Raw genomic sequence first — 10,549 nt, 5'->3', positions numbered from 1 at the left:
TCGATATCTAACCTCTGTAATTATCATTCGTTACTTTTGTTGAATAGTGATAATACGCTCAGAAAAAAAAAAATCTCTTAAGTGGCAAAACCTTCCATCTAACTTTCACACATTTTTAATTCTTAACTCAATGTGAAAATCACACATATGCTTTTTCATCTAGTCTCTCTTTTCAGACTGTTTTGTTTGTTTCCTATGCATATCCTCAGTCTTACTTCTATGATGAGCAAGGGTACGGAATTGCTTCTGTACAAGAAAAATTACCTAAGTGAGACTCTCTGCTAGAGCAGATGGAGCATGCAAGAGCTTTCTAGAAGCACAAGTAACACAAAGAGGTGGACACAGAAGTCAGCATTAGCATTTCTTCCAATACAAAGTCTAGAGCATAAAATAAGGATAGGTATGTTCAAAATTAGTAAGGTAAAGTCCTTCATGTAACAAATAGCAACCTCGCAGAGGGCTCCAAAAACACCTGTAAAGGACACTGTGGATGCTAAATTTATATCTAGTCAAGGATGACATATAAGACAAGCTCATGAAAGAAGTTCATTGTGCGTTACTAAATACCACACCTGGCTCAGGGTAGCTTACTCCTCCATGAACTTAAAATAGCAGAGACCGGGAGAGGATTCTTGGAAGATATCATAGGCTACCATGACTCTTATTCTTCCCTAAATACCTGCAAACGGCCATTGCTGCCGCTCTCCCCTTAAGAACAGGCTAAAAGCACCCAGTATGTTCTCTCCTCCAAAAACAATGGGAAGCATAGATTTTTTTAAAAACAATATGATTCAAAGTTTTGGGAAAAAAAAACCAAACCAATAAAACTCTCCAGTGACCTGGTAGGGAAGACCTCACAGCATCTATTATTTGTTGAAGGCATCCAAGGAACCAGTAGACACATCCTGGTGGTGCTCCACCTAGAAGTGGAAGAAGGAGAAAGAGGCCACAGCTGCTGGGCTTCCCCATCCCCAGTCAAAAGACCAATTTTGACTTGCAGAGAAATCAGGGTCAGACCTGGGCAATCTCATTTAACCCCAGCTTCATGGTTCTCACCTTCTCAGGAGGCAGCAGGATCTGAACGTCGAGCAAAACTCTAGCCTGAGCAACCCTGACAGGCTTGCTCTGCTCCTCACTGCTGTGCATGGTCAAATGCAAGTGCTGGGGACGATCCTGGCATTTTTTCTGGCCTTGCAGCAAGCAAGCAGTACACAAGTAGACCAGTCTCCTGGCCCCCACCCATTCAGGGCTGTTGCCATCATGGATCAAACAGTGCAGACACAACCAAAGGATGGCTAAGACTTTGCTCCCTGTCTTCCACATCCAGAATCCACATCTCTTTCCAGCTGGGGCACACTATTTTAGGCAGACTTCTACTGTGAGCTAGTGCAGTCATTCCTGTAACATTAATTAGACTCATAAACATCATATGACACGGACTGATTCTGCTTCATTAAGCAAGCAAGTTAATCACAAATATTTGTACTGTCATTGTAACTCAGCAGAGGTGGGGAAGTAGAACCATGGAATTGTTAAGGTTGCAAAAGACTTCTAAGATTATTGAGTTCAACTGTTAATGGAGAGAATTAAATGACAAGGCTTATTGTAAATTGCCTACTGTGTGTAATGGACTTAGAACTTTATGAAACAGATGATTTTGAATGTTTTTAGACAATATAAAGAAAAAAAAGCCTAGGAAAACATTTCAACAGCACTAAAGTACTTGAGTATTTTAGATGGAAAGGATAGGAACATTTTCTACATTTTGCTTAAGAGGACTTTTTCTAAAACAAGACTGACATAAATGAAAAAGAAGGTCGGAATAATGAAGGAAAAAGCAGCAGAAAGAAGAAAACTGAAGGAGTTAAGAGCTCAGTATTTTTTTCAGAATGTATAAATTTATTCCTACTCTGTACGTTTTATGTAGGAAATTATGTAGTACTGAAAAATAAACAAATTGGAATACACTCTGTGATGTGATAGTGCAAGCATTTTTCCCAGCCCACGAAACAAACGCTGCACAGAACTGAAGCTCATCCCTGTGTGGGACAGCCCCACCACCTACACAAGCATCCTTCCAACATACATAGCCTGGGAACTGCCTGCTCCCAAAGGCTCTTGCTGTGCCTGGCCTGCACACAGGGCGGTGGGAGGGCACACTCTCTCTGCAGAGCATTTCTCTGTCCAGAGTGAAACATTTCTACTTTGCACTGTGTGGTGGCTGGATGAATCACTGAGCGGCAGTGCTGCCCAGTTCTACCTTAGGCTTCCCAAAATTCGCTCTCACTAGGATGTGCCTAGGCAGGCTTTTAAGAAAGGCTTGAAGGACATCTTAAAAAACAGGCCTGCTGTCCCATCAGACAGGGAGCTGCCAGCACAGCACTCGGAGCACCACATTCACAAAAAAGACCTTTGCTTCTTTTCCCTTTTCTTTTTAAGATTTATGTCAATGAGTTAACAAAAATATTCTCCAAACATTATAAGAGGCAAACCAAATCTTCACACCCCCCCTTTAAATTTCTTTATTGGTATCATGAATACTGGAATCAAGTAAAATTCAACTATTTGTAAAAGCACTACTTAGACTCACATCACACAGAAAATGGTCTGCCTCTAGGTCATTCCACCATGATACAACAAATTGGAGACAAAAGCTTTAAGACAGAGAGTCACATAGACACACAATTTTGTCATTAAGAACTGATCTCATACTGAGCGAGTAATATTACTGTACCTATTCTCACATCTCTGAAAGTTAAACACTGGGAACAACACACAGTGATAGGTTTCATATAACACCTTTTTAATAGCTTGGAAAACAATACAAGACAGAATAGCATGTTTGCAGTAGGGTTCAATTTAAAGTAACTGATGAAAGAACTTTAAATCAAGAGATCAAATAACCTTTTATAATTGAATTTCAACATACAATTCAGTTGTTCAACATTATCATAGAGTATTTTATTAACTCTATTACTATCTTGGTGTTTCTACAGCTTTCCTGCCCACTCTTACTCTGCATATAATTACCTTGAAACTACGTGTCGTGTCTAGTAAGCACAGAGGATTTTTTTACCCAGAACTTTTTTCATGAACGGGCTTCCAATTCAGCAAAGTTTAATATTAGTTCCTATTGCACTTTGAGGCAAATTTTAGAAGAGCGATATTAAAATTCAATGGGGAAGTATTATAAGATAATTAGACCACATTCTCAGACCTCACGAGGTAACTCTTCTGGTTTCAGAGGAGGGCAGAGGAAGAAAGTTGAGCTTTCTGTCTCCCTTCAAATTTGGGACTGCAGCTTCTAGATTACATATTAGATTACACATTCATTTCAGTAGGTACACTGCCTAAAAGTAATCCATTTACATTTGTAAATATAATTGCTAATTTCAGCAAAAGCCTGTACATCTATTTTTATCTTTCACAGAATGATCAAGGTTGGAAGAGACCTTCAAGATCATCTAGTCCAACCATCAACCTAGTTCCACCATAATTCCCAAGTGCCACATCCAGACACCTCTTGAACACTTCTGGAGACAATAACCCTACCACACTCCCTGGGCAACTTATTTCAATGCCTAACCAATGTCTTTACCTCTTAAGAGTTATTGTTTACCAAGATACAGGTTGTATACCAACAAAGCTGATAACATGTAGGGGGGGAGTTCAAAGAATGATGATACGGCAGTGCATCTTTCCCATCTGACTTTTTCAGGACCTCTTTGTGTACTAAACAACAGCTTCTTGATGCCCAAATGATTTATGTGGAACTTCAATATGCAAAACGCGAACAAGTATTCCGTTCAGAAAAATTTCAAAAACGCAGAAGTGGGCTAAAACTGAACTGCTTCTGAAGCAATTTCAGACCCCATGCTCCTACACTAAAAAGAGCTCGTACTTCAATTTCTTTGACATCCTGCATCAGTAAACGAAGACCAGAAAAATAAGTGTCATCCTTTGCAATGTTTTCGTGAAAAAAAGCTATGCAAAAATAAATCCTCCAACGAGTCTTACAATGTGTGGCTGCAAGAGGGGCTAAGCCTTGCTCATGGGGGAGTACTCACTTGGAAGACTTAGAGATACAAAGCAGAATTTTTCTGATCCCTCAAGCGGAACACGAGGAAGACTAAAGGTAAGGATAACCCCTCACACCTGTTAATCCGGGCAGTACAGTTACCGAAAGATCAGGACGCTTCGTTCACCCCACCGCTATGGCACCACGCGGACTTGGGAACGCTGCGGGCGCCGGCACGGCCTTCAGGAGCACGGACCGAAGCTCCACCTTCAGTGTGAAGAGTTTTTATGGATATAAAAGAATAACCACACGGGAAGCACTCGCTGACCCGCAGAAGCCCTCCCGAGCCACCTCTCCGCGGACAGCAGGGCTCCCTCCATCCCTTTCCCCGCCGCCCGGCACCTGCAGGCGGCGCACAGGACGGCACCGGCGGCGGCGGAGACTTCCCCCGGGATGCGCCAACGCCGCAGAAGCGGGGGGCGGATGGAAGTGGCTGCGGGGACGTGCTGGGCCGGCCGCCGCCGAGGAGGAGGCAGGATGGGCTGCGATCCGTAAGGGAATACCCTCGCTGCCGCTTCGCTGCCCCCCCCCCCGCCGCTTCTCTCGCCGCTCGTCCCCACCCGCCGCTCAGGAGCACGATGGTTTCTCCAGGAAGAACCGGAGCATCCGCCGCCGGTGCCGCTTCCTCCCTTCCGCGTCTGTCCCGTAGCGGGTCCCCACAGCGACCACCGGGGTGAGGGGCCTTTGAAGACAAAAATTTAAGTCCAGCCTACGTCTTCTAATCGTGACTTTCTTTTTGTTTAGGAGTCTGTCTTTCATTTAGTCGTACTTTCTGTTTCTCTTTTTCCCTTCTTGATTAGGGAAATATGTTCTGATGAGAGGAAATGGAAGTGTGTTAGAGGTGCACTTTATCATTAAACCTTAGTACATTTTTTGTTTTAAGTCCTAACTCTGATCTTATTGCATTTACTGTATTTCCTTCTCTCCCTAGTGTACAACAGCCAACATGTCCAGCAAAAAGGCGAAGACGAAGACCACCAAGAAGCGCCCTCAGCGCGCCACTTCCAATGTATTTGCGATGTTTGATCAGTCGCAGATTCAGGAATTCAAGGAGGCCTTCAACATGATCGACCAGAACAGGGATGGCTTCATCGACAAAGAGGACTTGCACGATATGCTCGCCTCCCTGGGTAATGTCCCTTTGCTGTTTATGCTTGCCAAGCCAATTTGTGCTGTTTAAGGGAAATTCCTGAGTTTAGGATATGAGAGGTGTCTCAGTTTGTATTGCACGATTGACATTACTCTTTTAGTTTGAAAACTAAGCTGAATATGAATCCCTTTATTTGTAGGGAAGAATCCAACGGATGAATACCTGGATGCCATGATGAATGAGGCTCCAGGCCCCATAAACTTCACGATGTTCCTGACCATGTTTGGTGAGAAGTTAAATGGCACCGACCCGGAAGATGTAATCAGGAATGCATTTGCTTGCTTTGATGAAGAAGCAACAGGTATGTGGGTCAAACTCAGCTGCTTGGCAGGGGTTGGTTTGGGTTTTTTTATGTTGTTTATTTAGGTTTCTAAATAGTATGCTGATTTTTGCACCTTTATAAATGTAGTCCTAGATGGCATATTCTATCACGTAATGAGAATTTGGCTTATTACTGAGTGAGAGTAAAAGCTTTCTGGCTGTTCTGTGTCAGTTCTATGGACTAGTAGTAATGTTCTTCTGTGAGGCTTTGAAGAAGAGTGTTTTAACTGGGCGGTGTGTATGTTCCTCAAAGTGCAAAACAAGATGTATTTGCTATAAGATGAGGAATTCAAATTGGTAATATGTGATTTTCTATGTCGTGGAAAAGGTAACAGTGTGAAGTCTGTCATACCTCTGCAGTAGGTCTGAGATGCATCTGAATTCTTCAGTGTTTAATATTTCAAGACAGGCTGTCCAGACTTCTTAAACTCTTTTGAACCCTTGTCTTGCTGAGTGTAATTTATGGCTCTGATAACAAATGTCATGTGCAGTGCCCTCACCCGCAGTTGTTTGTTTTCAGCTTGCAGGAAGGGCTGTAACTTTAGTGGTCTAAAGATAAAAACCGGGTGGGGTCTAGAAGGTAGAAATGACAGATGGGACTGACTTGCATAGCAAAATGAGGGGAAAAAGGAAAACACAGAGCTCAGTTTTACTATGTCAGACTTTCAAGGTTGTGCCTGTAATCTTGAGGTTAGAGTTTATGCTTTTATTTATTTATTCGTGGAGGCTGAGATTCCTGAGAAGTGTATAGTAACTGGGGATGAATCCTTGGGCAATTGTGTGGAATTACAGAGTATCAGCGCTTTGATATATCGTGAACTTGTCTTAGGAGTACGTTGAAATTATGTAGCCTCTGTACTAGAGATGTCACTACACCTATAACTTTCCTCACAACTGTCCATCACAATATTTTAAGTTAGCCTGTGGATATATGCTCTGAACCTTTCAAAGGATATTATTCTGTTTCAAACAGCTATTTTCAGTCTGTGTATTTTAGCACCTTTTGCCTTTTCAAAGAGCATCCCCTTCCTGCTGAGGTGTAGGTAAACAGGCTTTCTGTTGGTAAGGCCTTTTCAAATGTTAATCGACTTCCTCCCTCTCAAGGGAAATCTCTTTACCATCTCCTAGAGAAGGAAGTTCTGTTAGTAGGTTAATTATTTTCTCTCCACAGGTAGTCTGACTCACTGTGCTACAGCGTGTTTTTTTGTGTGCACCAAAACAAGAGCCTATGCATAATGATATAAAGAAAATGGTTGTGCTACCAGTTCTTTTGAACAGGAACTTTCTGTGTCTGTGTAAACAATAAGTTACTAGTTCGGGCACCCACGTACTGATAAGATTGATTTTATTATCTTTCAACTCTGTGTGGTAAATGTTTTAGTCTAGTCCTATGATGATTTGAGGATAATGGTTCCACAGTCTGGTTTATGTCTTATGCCATCCTCAAATTTTAACCAGGAAACATGTGAGATAGTTATTTTGTTTTATTGATTTTTGTTATTCTGTTTTTATTGAATTTTTTTTTCATAATAGTTAAAATGCACTCTTCAAAATAACGTGTGATGTATTTATAGAACCCATGTTATGTTTACCCTTTATTCATTTTATTCTCAGATTGGCTTCTGATCAGTTTGTTCCTTTTAAAAATGTACAAAAGCCTTTCCAGCTATATCAACCTTTTTTCTTTTACTTTTTTTTTTCTTCATTTCATGGTGTCCAGATGTGTGTTTGTTATAGGCCTGATTTTCTAGCTCAACATCAGTGTACGTCTTTTGAAAGAGAGTAATACAAATCAGATTCTACTGATGAGGACAAGGTAGTTGTACTTGTTGCGTTTTACTTATGTTTCCTACAGTGCCAATCTAGTTGGCTATGTTGCTTCAGCATTACTATTGTGTGTAGTACTATGGAATTGGTATAAAATTTGTATCAGTCTGCATTTGGAATGGTTTTTGTCTGCTCTTTGATCCTGCATTGTCATCTCTTTTGTGCTGCCTGCAACAGGCTGAATCTGAAGTTTTGCTTCATTTATTTGTTACTCCCCATCTACACTGAAGCTGTGTGGGAGAGAGAGTGGGAGTCCCGTTTGCTTTACAATTTGTTGCTGCTAAAACTTTTAATGTATTCCTAGTCTGGCAGCCCAGTTCAGTGTTTAAACACCTAGCTATTCAGACAGGAGCAATTAAGTCCTTGAGAGGCAGCACCAAAGGCCTTGCATTCTTTGAATACTAATCCTTATGTCATCTCTCATCACCACTTGGTCTCTGTAGGATTGCTGAAACAGTCTAATCTGTTTAGCTGCTTTTTCCTCTTCTTTACACAAAGAACTCCAATATTTGACCTGATTAAGATGGGCCCAGCTAACCGAACATTCTCCCTGTTTTTGAAGTAGGAGATAGCTGCTAGCCTTCTTGATTTGGAGTCAGTATCCAAAGGCTGGTCTACACTGGAATATGATACTGTTTTCATTAGCATATGCTGAAACATGTTTTTGTTTCCCTTCCCTGCAGCGCCACCGTGCTAATTTGTCATGCTCATTGACTGCTTTTTGGTCCCAATTCCCTGTTTGGTTTTGTCTCTCTAATGAACTCTTGTTTGCTTAAGTTATTCATCTCTCTTTCCGAAGCAGGACTTTTTTATCACGTTCTGATTGAATATACATCAGTTGATGTGGATGTCTACATATGATTTCCAGCTGATCCACAGAGTTTACTAGCCTTCTTTTTGGAACATACTTCTACCTCCTCTGTTCTGTTATTGATATTTCTCCACCTACAGTTCAATAACCAATTTCTTTCTCAAATGAAGCAACTATTGTGCTTGTAAAGACATGGCTGGTCTTATTTCAGCATTTAGCAGTTTTTGCATTCTACCATCTACCATTTGTTATGCACATTCCTTTTTTCATCTCTAAATTTTCTTGGAATTACTTGGCAACTGCTGGTTCTGCCCACCTCTTGAAATGGAATTAGCAGAAGATACCTAGAAACTGCTCATTTTTATATCTTCATAAATTTCCTCAAAAATCGTATGCTAATATTTTAGCATAAAGTAAATAATATCTCCTACCTTTTTTTTATTTTACTGGGTTCTCCACCTTTACCTCTCCACAGTAAACATACTTCCTCCCTCCTGAGCTAACTTGCTCAGTCCTGTCTGAAAGTCTTTTCTGTTATAAACTCCCTGGATGCTTGCCAGGATTTCACTGTATCCACGTAAACTGCCTCCAGCAACGCTGTTGTGCATCAGCAAAGAGCCAAATGGTGGTTATTTACTCCCAAGAGGAAACTAGTTTATAGAGGATGTGCAAATATATCTAATTAAGTCAAGAAAAATATAATTCGTTTAAGAGAACTGCTTGTGTAATGAAGACTAGCAGTGACAGGAACTTGTTTTTCCACTTTGAGCCGTTGAAGATCAGGAAATGGAAATAGCTGTTATTATATTACAGCAGGTCAGGCCTTGTTTTCAAAAATCTGTATGAAATGCATTAAACTTCCCTCCCTTTCCCTTTGCAGTCAAGGAATTTCTTCAGAATGCAATTAAGGAAATATTTTGTGCTCTCGGTGCAAATGCTTATGCTGTGTTAGTTAACTGCATGTCTGTCCTGCTGCTTTTGGAGACCCAGCTAAGAAACCCGGCTTCCCTTTTGTGTCTCTCTGTATGTCTCATTCCAGGGTTCATCCAGGAAGACTACCTGCGGGAGCTGCTGACAACAATGGGAGACAGGTTCACGGACGAAGAGGTGGACGAGCTGTACAGAGAGGCACCCATCGACAAAAAGGGGAATTTCAACTACATCGAGTTCACACGCATCCTGAAACATGGAGCAAAAGACAAGGATGACTGAGCAAATCCATGCATACCTGCAGATAGCTGCTTTTTTTTTCCCCCATTAATTTTATTTCTCAGGATCTGTTTTTTTTTTTTTTTTTTTTTTCTTGTTGGGACCTTTTGCATACATTTTTAGCATTCCAGCTTTTTCCTCTGTGGCTCAGGCACACCTGCACCTTTGTAATAAGACCGGAAATGGGCAGAGAGAGAGGATGGCTTACAGTGATAGAGGTTGAGGGACAAAGATCAGGGAGTGTGGAGGCCCAGGTAAAATGTCAGTGCTACTCATCCTAGCTGGATTAATTTTACATTTTTAATGGTAACTTTTCAAATAAACCACTGCTCTATTAAGAACATAGTTAAAATTTTCATGCTAGAAGTGGACTGTTTATCTAATGATATGTGTAAATACTTTTGCAACTGTATGCAGTCGTGTTGTTACCTATTTTTGCCTTAAAAAAATGATGCATAAGTCACTTAAGCATACTGATGTTTGTACTTCAGTGACTGAGTACTTTGCCTGCTACTGTGAGCACACACAATGAAGAAGAAATTCCCATCCTTCAAATTTTAGTGTATTGTAGATTAATCATTCTGTCCAAGACTTGCACATTAAACACTTTAAATCTTATTATGCAATTCAGTGTCTATTTTATCACCTCAGTGCCTCTATTTCTCGACACTGAGTACTATATTAATGCCACTTTTAAAAAACTTATAACATAAATCCTAGTGTTTTCTTTAAAGCAAGATGTCATATGTGGTCGAGTTGCTTGAGTGATGCTTCTTACCAGATCTGGGGGGCTGCCAATATTGCATTAATTACATTTCATTGCAACCATTTATTATTTTCTTTCTTTTATCTTCCTATCTTTTTTTTCAAAATACAATGAGAACAGGGCTGGATGAAGAAGGAAGCTGTGCTGTCTTTATCTTTTTTCTGTATCAAAATGTTATTCTTGGTTTCCAAAGGAAACAATATACACTATATTTTTAAGAGTGCTGAGAGTGGTGCTTTGGGTGTGTGAGATGGAGGCATTCCTTTTTGTTCCATTTCTCATAATCGTATCCTCTAGTTCTTGTGGTACGGATCGTAAAGCAGATTTGCTACAGTATTCTGAAGCAACTGTGCCGTAATCTGAATGCTTGTGGTTCTGAGTTTTTTT

At 40.7% G+C, this 10,549-nt stretch overlaps 1 protein-coding gene across 1 annotated transcript; it reads left to right on the top strand.

Annotated features, from left to right (window-relative positions):
* Window positions 1-4,595: 4,595 nt before the first annotated feature.
* Window positions 4,596-10,014, top strand: LOC127464008 (myosin regulatory light chain 2, smooth muscle minor isoform-like). The gene is made up of 4 exons (XM_051774114.1): window positions 4,596-4,751; window positions 5,010-5,208; window positions 5,368-5,529; window positions 9,227-10,014. Exons 2-4 carry the CDS (start codon window positions 5,025-5,027, stop codon window positions 9,397-9,399), a joined length of 519 nt encoding a protein of 172 aa, XP_051630074.1. The 5' UTR covers window positions 4,596-4,751; window positions 5,010-5,024; the 3' UTR covers window positions 9,400-10,014.
* Window positions 10,015-10,549: the final 535 nt, after the last annotated feature.

Source organism: Manacus candei, unplaced genomic scaffold (assembly GCF_025592945.1).
Source record: "Manacus candei isolate 608988 ecotype Guabito, Panama unplaced genomic scaffold, ASM2559294v1 h1tg000008l, whole genome shotgun sequence".
NCBI classification, from domain to species: domain Eukaryota; kingdom Metazoa; phylum Chordata; class Aves; order Passeriformes; family Pipridae; genus Manacus; species Manacus candei.
Note: the sequence above shows the minus strand (reverse complement) of the source record. Positions and strands in the feature narration are given on the sequence as shown.